General features: G+C 36.6%; 3 protein-coding genes across 3 annotated transcripts; 2 read left to right on the top strand and 1 right to left on the bottom strand.

Moving 5' to 3' along the window:
• Window positions 1-545: 545 nt before the first annotated feature.
• On the bottom strand, window positions 546-10481 carry LOC141842259 (uncharacterized). Its single transcript, XM_074730474.1, has 20 exons — window positions 9795-10481; window positions 8934-9402; window positions 8726-8808; window positions 8470-8583; window positions 8193-8381; window positions 7898-7963; window positions 7598-7654; window positions 6450-6572; window positions 6258-6371; window positions 6086-6193; window positions 5814-5997; window positions 4658-4837; window positions 4416-4576; window positions 3750-4323; window positions 2662-2903; window positions 2454-2582; window positions 1601-1790; window positions 1036-1261; window positions 773-928; window positions 546-670 (listed from the first exon to the last, which is right to left on the bottom strand). The coding sequence occupies exons 1-20, from the start codon at window positions 10479-10481 to the stop codon at window positions 574-576; spliced, it is 4149 nt and encodes a 1382-aa protein (XP_074586575.1). The 3' UTR covers window positions 546-573.
• A 2267-nt stretch (window positions 10482-12748) lies between these two features.
• LOC141840764 (septum-promoting GTP-binding protein 1-like) lies at window positions 12749-14074 on the top strand. The gene is made up of 6 exons (XM_074728828.1): window positions 12749-13055; window positions 13144-13264; window positions 13334-13430; window positions 13525-13564; window positions 13648-13731; window positions 13852-14074. The coding sequence occupies exons 1-6, from the start codon at window positions 12765-12767 to the stop codon at window positions 14014-14016; spliced, it is 798 nt and encodes a 265-aa protein (XP_074584929.1). The 5' UTR covers window positions 12749-12764; the 3' UTR covers window positions 14017-14074.
• A 589-nt stretch (window positions 14075-14663) lies between these two features.
• Window positions 14664-17579, top strand: LOC141838771 (large ribosomal subunit protein eL42). Its single transcript, XM_074726345.1, has 4 exons — window positions 14664-14758; window positions 16776-16955; window positions 17224-17298; window positions 17376-17579. The coding sequence occupies exons 1-4, from the start codon at window positions 14756-14758 to the stop codon at window positions 17433-17435; spliced, it is 318 nt and encodes a 105-aa protein (XP_074582446.1). The 5' UTR covers window positions 14664-14755; the 3' UTR covers window positions 17436-17579.
• The last annotated feature ends 265 nt before the right edge of the window (window positions 17580-17844 follow it).

Here is a 17844-nt window from a genome sequence, read left to right as displayed (position 1 = left end):
ATGGGTCCCACATAAAAAAATGATAGAAATTAATTTATTTACTAAGTTGAATTAATTCTGATAATTTTTGTGTTTGTATAAAATTTTAAAAGAAATATATAGAATTATTTTTAGAAATATATAATACATTTTGTAGACACAAATGGCATTAACATAACGTAAAATGCCACCTCTTTTTTTTTGGTTCAATTTAGGTTTCGAATCTTATATAATTTTTGTTAAAAATAAACCCTGATCCAACGATGCCTCGATGAAACAAAAATTGAAGATTGAATAAATACACACAATGGAACTGAACATCGAAACGTTACTGAAAATCAAGACTGGACCAACATGATACAATGGCATGATCTGGTAAAAACTAGTTATTGTAAATATCCAGTAACAATTAGCTATCAACACCAATGTGCTACATTACACCAAACCTAATCAGTGTGCAAATTTAGAACTTGGCAAGCTCTTAAACAAGATAAAAAAAAAATTCTTCAAACCAAGTTAGAGTGTACATATTTAGAACTTAACAAGCTGTTAAACACGACTAGAGAATTTCTTAGCACGACTGAAATATCATACTTATGGATCATGATTATGCAATATTAATTGGAGAAGGTTTACAGCCTCTCCATGCCTGCGAACAGTTTCATCCATTCTGCCAAGTTGAGCAGCATTCCTAAAATAGTTGAGGTAATAAAAGTGTTAAGTTGCTGATGTTGTAGAACTGAAAAAAAAAACATAATCAGAAGAACGATGGGAAAATCATCGATTGGATTACCTCTTTTGCAGCTCTGCCTTCCTTTCAAGATCATCTGCAAGAACCTTGAGTCTTCGTACATGACCTGGCAAATTACGGATTGTTTCATAACCTTCTGGAGTTGGGCACAGGCACTTAAGAAGGTCACAAGCAATAAAGTATCCTTCATTTTTGTTCCTGCTTGAAACAAGACGAACCGTATAGAAATCTCCAGTTAAGGGCTATGTGCAGATAGAAATAGATCATATCTATACTAAGTTTGATAATATATTAGGCAAACTAACCTTAGGACTACTTGGAATATTATCTCTGCCGACTGAGATGTATCTACAAAAGCTCGCAAGAGTGGTGGATGTTTAACAATGTTCCTCAAAATTGATAATACGTGCTTTAAAACTTCTTGATCTGGAAACCCACGATTCAGTGCACCAATTTGCTTGAGCAGAATGTCAATTGCACCAGCAGCAACCAATGCTTCACAATTTCCCTGAGAATGCTGTGTAGCAGTACCTGTTCTCCATGAAAAAGATTGTTTATTGCCTTTGAAAGAGCCATGTCAATTATTTACCAATTTAAATTGAAGTGAAAATACTAACCATAGATGTAAAAAATGTACACTATCATTATCCAAAAGATTTCGAAGTACTGAATATGTACTTCAAAATATAGTCAAAATTAGGATATGATAACTGTGTCGATTTATCTTTTGCAGAAACAATGTTTAAGTAAAAGAAAACACTGAGAATATGGTAAATAGTGGAGTCCGACTGATATAAATGATTGAGGACATTTGCACAATTATTTTTTTTAATAAAAGGCAAACGTCGGTGATAATGAAAACAAGCTTACTCAGCATTGCACAGATATGACGCAGATTACTAATAGTTCTACAAGCAAACAGCTCCGGTAGCGCTGCTACAAGTCTGTTAATTGGCTGCATACAGCCTTTGACGTTTGCATTGCCAGTACTTGACTCGCACCGTAGGTCAAATATTTGCTGCTTTGAATGTTTCCTTGCTAAATAGCCCTTCCAATATGACTGCAAAACCATTACGTGATATGAAAGAAACTGAGGGAAGAAGCATCAGGTACAGTTTCAACAAAATCTAAAATTACTAGTAGTTGTATTGTAGACATTTCTCTTGCACAGAAATATATTATCCAACAATTTAGTTTGATCTTCACACAAAAACAAAAACTATCTTAGGTTTCACAGATCATGAGACAGTTCAATGTATTAATTAGCTAAAGTGATAATATAAGAAATAAATTCAAAGAAATGCATTTATTTTTCATGAACCAAAAAATCATCTTGTATAATTTGATAAGCATATTATCGTTTTAATTTTTAAAATTGCAACACAATTCCTAGCAAAAAGTTTTTTTTTGATAAATTTGCACCGACACTTTATTAATTGTTATCATAATTCTGATCCAGAAATATAGTTGATTTTTAAGAGCTTGATATATTTATTAATATAAGACCCTGTCATATATTAATTTCAAGCAAATTATTATTAACTCAAGTGTGAGCTAAAATACCTATTGACAATAAAGTACAACAAACATATTTTTCAAAATTTTGAACTAATATAATGTTCAAGTTAAATTATAAATAGTAAATATGTAAATAAGTAATTTGGTGATCATACATCTTCACTTTTACCTTTAAAAATATAGAAAGGAGAAAATTTTAGCTTACTTGTATAAGGACAATGCAGTATTTGGCTCGACTAGTAGTCTTTCGAATAATCCAACCACGAACATGAGCCTGAATAATGATTGCTGATCTTCTCCTTGATTCACGAAATAAAATATCTCTCCACCATCTCTATAGTTTAAAGATCTTTATAAAAACAGTGACCTAAAACGCAAACATATAAGTTAAAAAAAGACAAAAATGAGGATACCTGAATGATGAAAATGCTATGATACAGTTCGTTAGAAGCTTTCCTGGCATGCCAACGACGAATAAAGGATTGAACAATTAGAACTGCCCTCAGTTGTCTTCTCTCGAACAAAATTTGCTTCCACCATCTCTGTATCATTAAAATTGCATACTTAACTATTTTCAGTTCTCGATGTTTTATAGTACCAGAGATGGGCACATTGGTTAGCCCAAAAGATCTCCTGTATCGAAGAGAGGAAGCACCTGTATTGATTAAAATGTAATTATTCAAACTTCGTACAACATATTGCTTGCATAGACCAATTTCTGCATGCTTCATTTACAAAATATGAAATAGATATTAGAAAAAAAGTATAGTATGGGTTATAGAAACTATTATTTAACCAAATTACCTAAGTTTAAACATTGATATTCTATGAGAAAAAGTTAAAGTGTATGAAAAACACTATGCCACGATCAAGTGCTGCCTTAGTTCCACAAATGTTTTAAGTCAAAATTTGAGGCTACTCAAGTTCATGGCACAATAATGAACAGTTTTAAGCTATGTTGCTCTCCATCAAAAAATGGTCGTCGCCATACAGATAGATCCATAAGTTCAAGAATTGTCGCCAACTTAGCTCTCCATCAAAAAATTGTTAGGTGAAAATAAATTCCCCGCATCAAGGGGAAATAGGTGATGTAAGTCAAAACTTTTATTATGACAATTAGGACCATTGTGATTATCCTCCTCAAGCCTAGCAGAAAGTTACAATAAATTTGAACCGTATGTGCATATGAAACATTGCCAAAGAGTATTGTGGCCATGACTTCTATAAAATTAATGAAACAAAACTGAAAACTATATAAAATTCAAATGAGACTATACTTTAAAAAGAGTTACTATACTGATAATACCAATTGAGCAATAACGTTCTAAAATCTAACAAAAAAACAGTTGTCATGTTACTCATAGGCACATGTATATGCATAAGGCAAAGACTTTAATTTGTAACAGATTGTTTTTCTGTCCATATATCAGGAAACAAAGCAATAAATCCTTACTAGCAAAATAACTGAAGTTAGTTATTAAAACTTGAAAGAAAGATATACCTAAAAGCTTATTTCGAGCAAGGTGCCCCCTGACAAATCGTTGAATTACAGTAGCTGCAAGCCTACAGCAGTTCAATTGCTTCATGCATAGCATACAACGGATAGAAGCTTGTATTTTGATTACAGATTTACGCATTCTGCAGAAATTCATCCTTATGCGCCAGGCACGCCAATGGCTCTGAATTTTAATTGTAGAACATCTTTTAACCAAAAGATGCCTCCACAAAATAAATCCTCTCCAAGCATTCTGTATCTTAGTAGCAGCCATTGTTTGCTGATGAAAAATGACCAATTCGGCAGATAGGGCCTGTCTTTTAAATCCCCTCCATGAATTTTGTATCTTGATAGCAGCCATCGTTTGCTGCTGAAGAATGCCCAATTCTGCAGATAGGGCCTGCCTCTTAAATCCTCTCCATGCATTTTGTATCTTGTTAGCAGCCATCGTTTGCTGCTGAAGAATGTCCAATCTTGCAGATAGGACCTGTCTCTTAAATCCTCTCCATGCATTTTGTATCTTGATGGCAGCCATCATTTGCAGCTGAAGAATGTCAAATTCTGCAGATAGAGCCTGTCTCTGCAGCGAGTAAGACAATGAATGGGATAATATGTAGCACCACTTTATCATAATTTAAACAATTTTCACTACAGCAACATAGACCAAGTTACATTTGGGGAAAATGTTGTAATTCCTGAAGGAGTGAGTTTGGCTCTCTGATGTCTCTGCATGATCCAAGCTCTTACAGCACGTTGTATTAGTTGCACTGATTTCTTTATGTGGACAAACTCATGTCTTTCGACCATGAGCTTCATATGCCTATTGTACTGTCCTGAAAACAACTTGATGCGCTCACAATTAGAATTATATGATTTTATCGTTCTAAGACATTAAATATTATAGATTTCCTTACCAGGAAACAAAAGTGACTCAGAGCAACCAGTTTGAACAACAGAATTTTTTCTGCCAAGTACCACAGTTTGCCAAGCACGAATAGAAGATTGCAGAATACATGTTGCTTTTTTCAACTTTAGAAACTTCTTCCTCTCAATAATTCTTCTAAAATGAGCTTGTATGACTTTTGCAGCCCATTCTGTTGAGATAAAATATTTCAAGCGCATCAAATGAAATTTTAACAGTTTTATTAGGTCATTTTTGAATTACAAGATTGAGATAAGGCACCAACAAACGATTTGAGTTTTATTAGTTTGACTTTTCTTAGTTTATTTTGACTTGTATGAACTCATAGTTTGATTTATGTTGACTTGTAGCAACTTTTTATGTTAATTTAAGTTTGTTTCAGCTACTTTATCTTACTTCAAGTCTTACTTGCCTCACTTATTTCAACTATTTATTCTACTTGTCTTGCTTAAATTCTTGATTGTTATTAAAGGGTTTCTCCACCTCCATAATCTTTCTGGAAAGGAGATATTTAATAAGAATCATAATCTTTATTTAATTAGGCCTTGTATATTAATCTTGCTTAGTCTTTTGTTAGATCTTACATGCTAATTGTGCCAAGTGCTTTATTAAATCTTGCATGCTAGTCTTGTTAAGGGTTTTGCTAGATATTGCATGCTTGGTTGAGAATTAAATTGGTTTTATGTATTGATTCTATTTAATCAAGTTAGAAGTTAATTTACTTCATACAGGAAAACAATTTTTTGACCTAAAACCTTTCAAGTTGCTCCTCATATCTATCAAAGTTAGATGATATAAATTAATTTGTACATTATATTTACGCAAAATCACATATAAGGGAACTGCTAGAAATCTTTTGAAAACGTTCTTGGGATTCCACCTTGCTAAGCTCATAGTGTTTATTAAAGCAACCGATCAAATCATTACAGTTTAGAATCCATTATGAAGAAACCTAGGCATTTGTCTAATTCCTCAATCTTGAATACATCTCCAAATCTTGCATTGCTTATGAATCCTTTTAGTCAATTTACTAGTATCGTTGTTTTCTATGTGCCTATGGATCACTCCAGCTATAAATTTCATTCAAAGGGAAAAAAAAACGAACATGAGATGTATTGACAATCTGAGGCCAAAACTAAAGCACAAACCTCCATCATCATATTTGTCTAGGCATCTGTTTTTCAAGGGAGATGAAACTTTGGCAATGTTGATTCTCCGAAACTTTGTTTTGGGAGATAGACCATTATCGAAAAGGGTACCCAATGGAGTTACACAAGGTGTACTGTCTATGTTCCAATTCCATTTCATGAGGTTGTACATTTTTCCTGTATCCTAAAGACAGATAATTTAGTCATGCATAGCTAAGTCCAATTGAACCTTTTCAAGGACAGATGTGGAACTATCAAATATGAAATCTTACCAAATCTTTCCTGGAAGTAAATAGAGATGCAAGAAACACTAGAAGAATGATTATGCTCCTTTTATCAAAGGATGTTTCATCATCCAATAAGTCACTTAGCTGTAACACCTGTTATATATATAAAAGCAGATTAAAATATTATATAGAAACAAAGAAAGAAAATGAATGCTACCTCAGGAAAGTTGCCCATTATTGTGGTGATGCGTTGCACAAAAACTAAGTTTTGACCTGCAGTTCGACCAATCTCAAAGCGCCTACAAAATTTGATATACACATCTTGATTTTCCTGGATAGACAACACTATGGAATTTGATGGGAGCCGTTTTAAAGATTTATTATGATTGAGCATTATATTCTTCCTGACCTTAGATGATAAAACTCCATTATCATCAGCATCTGAGTAATGGTGGATCAAACAACAAAGAGCTTTCCCATCAACAAGAGAAGATAAACCACCAACTTCTATGCCATATCTTTCACAAACAACCTGTAAAGATACTAATGTAGATTAGACAATCAAGCATAATAGACTCCCATAGTAAGTAGAGGAAATTGGTGAGGGCATCAAAGTAAAACAAGTGACAAAATTTCATCAGGTTCAAAAATAATTTCACACTAAAAAGGATTGCTGCTGAGAGCCAGTTTGTGCCTAAAACTAGATTCCAATACATCTTTAGAAAGAAAGCATTAGGAGGAAACAAAATTTTTAAAGGTAGGATCCTCATCTGATTCACAATAGTCTTTACACCAATGTGGTGTGGGGACACTTCTTGGTTAAAGACCAAAAAATTACACAATATTAGGCTCAGCCATTTGATAGACTTTAACAGTAATACGTGTTCTAGTGCTTTTGCAATTGGATATAATATTCTACAATTATTGAACACTCCACAAACTCCTTGAAGCTTTTGTTCTAAAGTTGTCAACCACTTACGAGAGAACCCCTCAACAAAAAAAAATCGTACAAAAAGAGCTTGTTACACTCTGAATTTTACTGGAATCTAAATCAAGTTGAAAAATCCTAGATAATCAAGTAATTATAGATTAAATTTCACATGATATATGATTCTAGCTTGGTGCTGCTATTTTGAATTTTGAATCAATGAAAGATTTTAAATCTTATATGAAGTCCCTTGTATGATAAGAATTTTATTTCTATCATGCAATTTGGCTATTTTAGGTTATATATTTTTATCATTTTTTGTTGCAGTTGGTTGCTTTGGAGAAATCAAGAAAAGTTCATAGTAAGATTCATCCATGTGAAAAAGCATAAACAATCTGCACTTGAGAACCGAAGTGACTCCTGTAAGTGTTATTACTTCTATTTCTCTCTTTTTTTTTCTTTTTTACTTGCCACAACTTAATGACAACAATTGTTTAACAGACTTGCTGTAATTTTTTTTGAAATTGCATTGAATATTTTTATGATAAAAAATAGTATTAACAGTTAAAAGGAAGAAGCATATATGGAAATTAGCTCCTAAATAACAAATCAAACAGACAACAAAATACCTGGATCCACTCGAAAAGCAAACCCATGATTGCCATTGAACTGTAATCTGAATCATCCTAATATGATGGCGCAAAGAGATAATCAAGGAAAAGATACATGAGGCAAGAAAATTTATGTGACTTAAGGTATATATAAAACTGTCAGAAGATTAATTTGAGTTGTAATCTTTCATATCAAACTTACCGTATTGCCATTCATGCAATAAATGCAAATTGGAAATCAGACTGAATGAACATACAAATTAGTTGAGTGGAAAATGTTAAGAGCAGTTCAACATAATCCCAAGTGCATAATGCTACCTTACGATGTTTCTTCAATTTAATAATCTCACTGACCAAAGAAGCTTTGTCAATTAACAGAGGGACCTACAAGACGAAATAAGAAGGCGGTGAAAATCTACGATTAAAAATCAACTAAGCAAATAATAGAAAATAAAAAATAATCCTCAACAGAATTAATAGTTTGACACAATATACAACAAAAGCAATGACAAAGTCGATCATAATTTATTGAAGTCAAACCCAGTGGTTAAGAAGTGAAAAGAGAAAGTAATAGGAAGAAAGAGTCTAATCTAAACCATGAACTGTTTAATACCTGCAAGCTCACAAACAAATTCCAAAGTACACAAAGTGTTAACTCTTTATCGCCATTTGCAATGTCTTCAGCAAGAATTTGGGTTCCATCAGCATCGCACAAGGATACACCGGCCTGCTTTAGATACTTCACCACATTAATACAATTCTGCAACCTCTTTTTACTTGTATTTGGAGGAACCATTAATTTCTGTTGAAGTCAATCGCAAAGGAATTTTAGTTGAAGACTTGAAGCAGGAAAATATCTGTTAACAAGTTACTAATATGAAGAGTCTTACTGATAGTATAGATGCATCATTTCGCAAGAGCTGAATAGCCCTAGAAAGCAGTACACCGTCCTGAATTTCTTCAGATAAATCTTTCACATTAAACTCATATTCTGAAATTGGATTCTGTTAATAAAGAGATGTTTGTTAAACATACAAAACACAAAGATGAGGAAGTGTAAACAAAAATGGAACTGCATAACAAAAAGTAGCTGAAAGCATTTTCAAAAGATAGCTATGAAATTGGAAGAACAAGAAACCATATTACCTGCTGGTGATTCACTTTGTAACCCAGAATGAGAAGATGTGCTAGAAGATTACCTTCCCCATGCATTATTTCTGATAGAAACTCTGAAAATTGTCAAAAGAAAAAGAACAATCAGAGCAATGAAAAAATGAGAATTAACATCTCTCTACATTAAATTAATAGAAAATAGTGATTGGTGATATCTGCTCTTTCTATTACATAAACCTACCATTGATAACTTGCTGACTTGATTTTAAATGGGAATGAAGAACAAACAACAGAGGAGAACCACCATCAATACTATCAATCCCATATTTAGTAGGAAGAGTACACTCAGACTTAGCTTTGTCAAGTGAAACAACAAGCAACAAAAATCTCTTCAAGATCACACTTCCCAAAGCTTCATGATAACCTGGCTTATAGAGGCCCTCAACCAACTTATTATATGCATAAGATCTTGCAAGTTCCACCTGAGAAAAGAATTGTGTTTCTATTACCATCTTGAGGAACAGAAACTCTTGATCTGATTTTCCTTCTTCATTAGAAAGAAAAGAGTCACCACCAAATATTATATGCAATCCAACACGGAGCCACATTGGATTATAGCTCATTAAGGTTCTAATTGCATTTTCCTTCAACCTGAGATCGGTTACAAGTGGGCAGCTTGCTTTCATTTTCAGTCTTCCTTCATCTATGCTCTGAAATATGAAATATGAAATATGAAATGAGAAATCTGTCTTTAGCAATAAGAGTTTCTTTAACAAATAAGAATCACCAACAAACTTCAAAAGAAACACATTGATGATGTTTTAGTCCATGAAAAAATACGTATGATATATTAACTAAGCTGCAAACTTTACATACAATGATTGCATCAAGATTAAATTAAGTAGCCATTACAATTGCTTCCATAACGTTCCAGCCAAGGCACAGTGCATCAAGCAAACAATCTGTTGGTCTATGAGAAACTAATCGGGAAGCCACAACAATATGTGAGGATAAATGAGCCTCACAAAATTAAATAAACAGTACAATGTGAATGTAATAAGGGTTTCAATGAGTAAGCTGAAAAGTTTCAGTTGCTGCTAACCTTGCAAACTTGACTCATCATAATGAGGACCTCCTTGCAACTTTTCTGGCACATATAGAGCTCCATTCTCTCCATCAAGTCTTCCAGGCTACACACTTCCTTCAACGATGATTTTAGCGATGATACCAAAACTGATGCCTTCCGCGCACCATCACCACCGGAACAATCCCTCTGGCGCTTCGGACTCCTCCACCTGCCACCTGCCCCAAACCCTCGAGCATCGTCTCCATCGAAACTCTCGCGCTTCCCATTAGCAACCCCACCATCCTGCCTGTCCCGGGACCACAAAGGAACTTGGCAGCCGCAGGAACTTGGACTTCTGAAAAGAAAATTGAGCCAAGCCGAGATCGAACTCGCGAACGACTTGAGAGCCCTCTCGCGCCGATCCTGGTTCTTACGCGAAGAACGTGACTGCTCGAGCTCGAGGGTCTTAACGCGGCGACGGGCGGTGGCAGCGCCAGGCGTCTCACGGCGTCGGCTGGCGACAGATGCGAAGGAATAAGGGGTGTTTTTGGAAGCGGTGTAGAAGACGGGGAGAGGGGTGCATGGGGGACGAGCGTTAGGGTTCAGGTGGAGGGACTTCGGGGTCTTGTAGTTGGAGCAATCGCGGAGGAAACGGGAGGGGGTTGAAGCCGGCTGAGGAGGAGGGGAAGTGGGATCGCGATCCGGCCGCCGCCGGCGATCCATTTTGCTTTGGCGTCAGATTGGAGCGACTGCGGCCGTAAAAGGACAATAATGAAGAAGATGCTTTCCAATCAATGAGCGAGTTTATGGGCGGGAAAGCTGTCTGTTTGAAATGGGGCGAGTCGGGTTATCGGATCCGGGTAGAGTAGGATCCGATGGCAACGTGTAAATACTACCAACAGTCGTATTTTTGATGTACAAATTGTTTTCACAATTATTGCTGGCGTATGAATTTGTCCTCTTCTTTCTTCTCGGCGGCGGCGGCGGCGGCGGCGGCGGCGGCGGCGGCGGCGGCGGCGGCGGCGTCGCTCTCTCTGGACTATGCATTCGATCTCTCTCCTATATGGCAAGGTTCTGCTTTGCACATGAATATATTTTCTGAATTTGTCAATGCAGCTATTTATTTGGGTTTCTATCTAATGGTCCTGCATTCAAGGTTGATTTTGACCTATCCAGCTTGATAAATGAAAGTGATGCTCTGGTGATTAGTAAATCATAATTGGCCAACTTTGAAACATAAACTTTTTAGATTTCAATTTAGAAGATTGATGTCCAGGGATCGATGGGAGTACCATGTTCTTAGAGTGCCTCAAAGCTCTTATCGGGAAGAAAAAGTGAAGCTCCGTATCTGATCTATGAGGAAGATGAACAGTTACTGCAGGTAAGAACACCACAACAGAAACAGATCAGGAAGTTCCTTCTTCACTACACAAAGGATTAGTTCATGCATTGATAGCCAAATGTCTTGATCATGTAAAGCTTTGTTGCAGCAACCATGCAAAACCTTTAGAAGGCTGTGAATCATAATATAATCATTATAACTCCATTGATTTGTGGTTTGCACAAAACCTTCAAAAGTCTTCTTGTGATAAATCTACTGCCATGCTAGAAGTTGCACCTGCATAAACAAATTCTTAGAAGCATGGGACGGCAGTCACAAGTAATCATCTCATTGCACTTTGGACGACAGCATCATTGTCTTCGCCGCCCCTCTCGATGGAAAGAAGCCTTCTACTTTATCTGAAGTTTCTTTATTCAGTGGGACACATACTTTATCTACCAAATTATGCTCATCTGATCAGTTTTTTAATGTAGCTACTGTTGTTTCATCTGAAGTGCCGTTCCAGTTTAGCTACACATGGCGTTATTAAAGCATGTCATTTACTGCTCAGATTGTTAAATGTTATCCATTACTGAAGTGACAAAAATAGATTGCAGGCGACAAGTCTCATTCACTTCAATTAGCAGTTGGTACAGAAAGAAACATCTCACTTTCCTCCATTATATTACATTTAGGTGGTCAGCAATTTGCAAGCATTGTCATATCCTCTCTTTGCTAAGATGCCTACATTATTTTGGTGCCACTTGGTATGAAACATAAATAACCCCTCTTTTAATTTTAGGATGCTTTGCTTGGATTCTTAACACTGTTTACTTAATTGTAGCAGCTAATTAAGAATTTGCAACCGGAAATGGATGGATGCAGTTGATTTCAGCTTCAACAAACTTGAAAGAAAGAAAGTTAGTAGAGAAGGAAGGCATGACCCACACTCGAAGAATTGGAAGCTAAGGAAACTTTTTCGTGATTTACCTTGTTAACTTGATAAAGTTTTATAAATCATACGTGTAAAAGGTATGATTATTCTTGCAGGTTTCTCCCGTGAAAAACACAAACAGCTGCAGGATGGGGATAGGCATCTTCCAACCTCCTTTAACAACAAAGAAAGTTTGCTAAATTTCAAAGTGACTTTTTTTTCCAGAGGGAACAAGTGGCACCAATGATTGTTCTTTGTGTTAGTTTACTGTTCAAGATGTGAAGTATCTTTGAAGCCTTTAGTCTACGTTGTTAGTAACAAAGCATCTTTCAGTGTTATGAATGTGACAAAGATATCACATCTGAAAGATTGAAATCTTAGTTCCTAATCAAAAGTCAAGATTCAGATCTAGTTGGAATTAATGTTTTTAACATATTGTGGAAATTGCTAAACATTCCTCAATTAATTATGTAATTTTTTTTCCTTAGGTAGAAAAAGAACACTGAGTGAACGAGTCAACTTTTGCCGCACGAAGCCATTCTTGACCAAAGTCAACCGTCCAATCGTTACTCTATGTGTCACCCTCCACGCACCACCCAGACGTTGCCACGTACCCACCCAGTCACAAAAGTCTACCACACGAAATCGACAAGAAAGAACAGCCTAATTATATAGCATCCCCGCCACAATCCACCCCTCCCCTGTTCTTCCTCTTCATGGCCGCCGCCGCCGCCGCCGCCGGAGCATCGCCATGACTCGCCTAGCTCAGACTCTGGCCCACGTCGAAGCCCGATGGTTCGGCCTCATCCGCAGTTTGTTCCACGTCGTATGGACCCACCTCCTCTCCTGCTCCGGCGGGGCCGGCAACAACCGCCGCTACCGGCAACTCAAGCCCGCTGCTCCGACATCCGCCGCCGCTGCCCCTCCGGCAGATGAAGGCGCCGCCGCAGTGAACGTCGCCGTCGAGGCGGAGCCGGAGGAGGTGCTGTCGCTGAAGATTAGCCTCCTCGGCGACTGCCAAATTGGGAAAACAAGCTTCATGGTATTCGAAACACCCAATTCAGATACCAATTATCAGTAATAGAAGTAAACTCTGATTAGATCTTATTCTCGTATCAACGCGTTATCAGATCAAGTACGTGGGAGATTTGGAAGAACAGAAGGGCCTGGAAATGACAGGTTTGAATTTGATGGATAAAGTCTTCGTGATCAAGGGAGCCAGAATCGCGTTTCGGATTTGGGATGTTGCAGGTGATTGATTATTAACTAACATCCTCTCAGTACCTGTAATTAAAGCCTAACTAATCTCTGTATTTGCAGGAGATGATCAATCCCTGGATCAAGTTCCAATCGCATGCAAAGATGCTGTGGCAATTCTCATAATGTTTGATCTCACCAGTCGTTGTACACTGAACAAGTAAGTGTTCTTGAGCAGACAATTAACCCGGTAAACATGCTGAGATTTCTAATGGTTCATAAAAAGCTAAAGAAAATAATTTTGTGTTTGTCAGTGTGATTTGTTGGTATCGACGAGCCAGGAAATGGAATAAGGTATCGATATTGTACCATTTACTTTTCTTAGAAATTTAAATTCATCATTCTCTAATATTTTGTTTTCTTTTCTGTTCATTTAGACAGCGATTCCTATTTTGATAGGGACTAAGTTTGACGACTTTGCTGAGCTTCCCCTCGAAATGCAATGGACGATCGTTAATGAGGTAATCTATCTTTCGCCATCACAATCTTATATAGAATCCAAGGAAGAAGAGACAAGATGATAGATTGACTATTCGAGTTCATTTGACTTGAGAAGTGTCTTTTTGTGTTGTTTTTCACAGGCTAGAATACGTGCGAGAGCAATGAAGGCGACATTGTTTTTTTCGAGCACGACGCACAACATCAATGTGAACAAGATTTTTAAGTTCATCGTGGCTAAGTTGTTCAACTTGCCATGGACGATTGAGAGAAATTTAACTATCGGAGAACCTATCATTGATTTTTAGCATTTTATTTTATTTTTCTTAATCTTTTTTTTTTGTTTTTGCTTCTTAGAACACTTGATACCACTTGTATATATTAATCTCATAAGTTCCAAAGTTGATCATTTTAATTTTGAATGACTTGACAATAATTTTCATGAGGAAAAACTAAGTATTAGATGAAAGTTGAGATTGCTTGAGTTGATTAGATCAATCTATTAGATAATTTCAATTCAGCTCAATCATGACAAACCAATTTAGCATATCCAGCTGCCCCTCAAGATTAAGATGCGATGATAAAAAGTGAGACAGACTTTTAGCATATCCAGTTGTCCCTCAAATGCGATGATTTAAATTTCATATCTAAAACACATTACATTTAGAGAGTTTGAAAATTTTATGACATTGAATTATCAGTTAGAATCTATCTATACTTTTTAATTTACTTTGATGACTTATAAAAAATTTTTAACCATCACTTTCAAAATTAATTAGATTATAAAAATTAAATATCTGAATTACTAAAATAAAAAAAATTAGCATATATCCAGCCTGTCAATCTGTACTCGGGTTCATGTTAGGCTCTTCACTCTTGGGTTGTATGGGCTACTAATTAAGCCCAAGAACGAGGGCCGACTGCAGCCCATGATCGTTTAGAGTTGAAAAACCCTAAGCTTGGCCTGTCGTCTTCCCGTTTAAGTAGCCGCTGCTCCGGATCTCACTTCACCAAGTTGCTGTGGAGGCGTAGCGCGGTTGCGGAATCATGGTAATGCGCTCTTCGTGTTTTTGTTGGAGAAAGGTCCAAAATTGAATTTTTTGTTCCTAGATCTCATTTCTTTTTGTTGGAGAAAGATGCTGGAGTGTTTGTGTCTGATCTTGTATTTTTATTTCCGTCATTTTAGATTGTTTTCTGAGTTCTCAGATTATGTTTGCTCACCTTTGTGCTTCTGTAGCTGTTCAATATAGCTGCTAAATTAGTGATGACACTCCGTACTTCTTTAGTGACTCACATTTGTGCTTAGAGAATAATAAAGATTCTGCTTTGAAGTTAGGTATGGATTAAATTTTGCACCTATCACAAGGTGCTCCATTCTCGCAGCGGAAATCCTCTTGTTATGTTCTAGCTGAGCCCAGGATCAGGATGTTTGCAGCATCCATATTTCTTTCCTTGATTTTATCATCGTGATTTTCTTGTTGGTATGCCAGCCAACCAATAATGTGCAAATAAATAGGGAGTGTAGATATTATAAGGTTTAGACAGTTTCTTATATCTGTTTCTGCTGCAGAACCATTAGCCTTTTTGATAATGTCTGCAGGATGGAATATTTTTCATCGAGAAAGCTTGTTGGTCACACCCCAAGTGGACTGTTTTGCCATGGCTAGAATCACACACTCCATTAATGTGGCAATTCCATTGATGGCATGTTCTTTGTGCTGGTCAAAGGATTGTGTCACTGCAATATCATGACGTACATTGCATCTTAGAGTTGAAATTGTTTATCCATTATGGACGCGCAATGCGCAAGCAAACCACTCTTTGGTTAATCGTCCCATTGATTAATCCCTTTTGGTTGATCCTCTAGCCTGATGGTCTTACACTAACAATGGGTGGGAGGTTTTCCTACCTCAAAAAGGAGATTTGTTGACAATAAAAATATATCTTACTTATCTCCCTATAAGCTGCATCCCTTAAGTAAAGAATTAGAGTTTTAGGGGCCTTCGATTGGTAAATGAGCTTATCATTTGTTCTACATTCCTTCCCATCTTACCAAGTCACTACCTAGAACCCAATTCAAAATGATTGCTTGATGTCTAATACACCTAGCCTCATGGAGCTTCTATGTGAAATGATGCTCGTTTTCAACACTGAACAATAGTTTAGGAAATGTTCCTTAAATAAAGAAACAATGGCATGGAAAGAGAAGCAATTGTAGGCCTATCCCATGGAGAAGAAAAACACCAAAGTTGTCAGTATGGAACCCCTCGTTCTCCTCTACCTATGCACAAAGGCAACAATTGTATCTTCCTATTGCCTGCCGTGTATTCCATATGGGAGAGCAGGGTGATTGGCCACCAATTATGTATGAGAAGCAAATGTAGCTTGTCACTAGGATAAGAACACCAAACTCGTTGGTGTGGAACCCCTCCCCCTTATTGCCTATGCACGAAGGCAACAATTGGATCTTCCCATTGCTGAGCAGCCTTCATATGAGAGGATGATGATTGGCCATTGATTATTGATGTATCTTGCAAGGTGGCTCAGAATAAGAGATCTCATGATGAGGAATCACAAAGCCGCGAGAACAGGTAGATATATAGGGAGGAGGGAGGTCTTACTTTTGGATAAGGGCAGAGCCATGTATAAGCCTACCCAGGCTTTAGCCTGGGGCCCACCCAGAGGTTATTTTAATTTTTTTTAATATACAACTGTTCATCATATCAGTCTTAAATTTCCAAATCAAATTTTGCTATCAGCCTAGGTGGTTTTTTTGTTGTTTTTCTTTAAAAATTGTTTATCCTGGGCATATTATACTTCTTTGCGCGCCACTGCTTTCTGACATGATAATTTCTACGATCACCTTCCAAATCTGTTCTGATTGAGCTTCATGCCAAATCAAGGCAACAATATAATCAGATTCCTTTCTAAATCCAACTCCTCTTCCAAGTTGGGGAGAGTAGATATTCAAAATTTCCCTAATCAGAGAGATAGGATGCTAGGTAGCTAGTTGACTTTCCAAATCAGGATACATTTTTTTGCATGTACTTATGATTTTATCATGCAGGTGAACGTTCCCAAGACAAAGAAGACTTACTGCAAGAACAAAGCTTGCAGGAAGCACACACTTCATAAGGTTACACAGTACAAGAAAGGAAAAGATAGACTTTCTGCACAAGGGAAGCGCCGTTATGACAGGAAACAATCAGGTTATGGTGGACAGACAAAACCTGTTTTTCACAAGAAGGTATTCCTCCCTGTTGTACGATGTATAAATGGAAGCTATATTTACTGATTCAAAAATTCATACCTGCCGTGTTTGCATTGATGTAATAGTAATATTTCTTTCTTCCTTTCCAACTTTTTTCGATCTTTTATGAATGTGTGTTTTCACTATCATTAGACTTCCTAAATTGTCTGTTTTAGATTTAGTCTTCTCCAACATGCTCCATTGTTGTAGAATTTACTAAAAGTAGCGAGTAGATTTGTAATTGATTGGGGTTTTCTGATTCCAGGCAAAAACAACTAAGAAGATTGTTTTGAAGCTTCAGTGTCAGAGCTGCAAGCACTATTCACAGCATCCTATAAAAGTTAGTAGTGGTCATATGCTACTTTCTTTGTAATAGTTTTTCCACCTGAAGCTAATATCATTTTTGATTTGTCTCAGAGATGCAAGCATTTTGAGATTGGTGGAGACAAGAAGGGCAAAGGAACTTCCCTCTTCTAGCCTGTTTTCTCAACATTTCAGTCGTGCCGTTTTTGTTTCTGTTGGATACTTGTAGTAATTTGGTGTCATGAAATCCTTGTTTGGATAATTATTTGCAATGACATCTACTTTTTTGTTGTTCGAGATAATATTTTGTTTATCTCATTTATCTCTTAGCTGCTTGTTTTTGTTCATCCCGCCTATAATCTTATCTGATTCGACATTTCCTTGCTTTGCCTCATCCATATTGAGTATATGTTGGACAACAAATTTTTAAGCCAGGAAGCTTACGCCTATAATCTTCAAATTTAGGGTTGTATTGGTTACTAGTGATGCGTATATGGCTGTGCGTAGGTTTAATGGATGGGGAAGAAGATTCATGTAGTAGAATTCAAATGGTTTGGACAAATCAGTTGATGATTGATGTCTG

The sequence above is a fragment of the Curcuma longa genome, chromosome 11 (assembly GCF_044706935.1).
Source record: "Curcuma longa cultivar G26 ecotype Majalengka, Jawa Barat chromosome 11, ITB_CL_G26_1.1, whole genome shotgun sequence".
Taxonomy (NCBI): domain Eukaryota; kingdom Viridiplantae; phylum Streptophyta; class Magnoliopsida; order Zingiberales; family Zingiberaceae; genus Curcuma; species Curcuma longa.
The sequence above is the reverse complement of the archived record's forward strand: the minus strand, read 5'-3'. Positions and strand labels throughout refer to the sequence as shown.

Excerpts from the sequence above, each read along its gene's own strand:
- LOC141842259 (XM_074730474.1), bottom strand. The coding sequence starts at position 10,481 with ATGGATCGCCGGCGGCGGCCGGATCGCGATCCCACTTCCCCTCCTCCT. Across the intron at positions 6,372-6,449 it reads ATGGAGTTTTATCATCTAAG|GAAAATCAAGATGTGTATAT; the intron begins GTCAGGAAGAAT and ends TTGTCTATCCAG. Across the intron at positions 671-772 it reads AAGGCAGAGCTGCAAAAGAG|GAATGCTGCTCAACTTGGCA; the intron begins GTAATCCAATCG and ends CAACTATTTTAG.
- LOC141838771 (XM_074726345.1), top strand. Across the intron at positions 16,956-17,223 it reads AACCTGTTTTTCACAAGAAG|GCAAAAACAACTAAGAAGAT; the intron begins GTATTCCTCCCT and ends TTCTGATTCCAG. Across the intron at positions 17,299-17,375 it reads ATTCACAGCATCCTATAAAA|AGATGCAAGCATTTTGAGAT; the intron begins GTTAGTAGTGGT and ends GATTTGTCTCAG.
- LOC141840764 (XM_074728828.1), top strand. The coding sequence starts at position 12,765 with ATGACTCGCCTAGCTCAGACTCTGGCCCACGTCGAAGCCCGATGGTTC. Across the intron at positions 13,265-13,333 it reads TCGGATTTGGGATGTTGCAG|GAGATGATCAATCCCTGGAT; the intron begins GTGATTGATTAT and ends CTGTATTTGCAG. Across the intron at positions 13,565-13,647 it reads GAGCCAGGAAATGGAATAAG|ACAGCGATTCCTATTTTGAT; the intron begins GTATCGATATTG and ends CTGTTCATTTAG.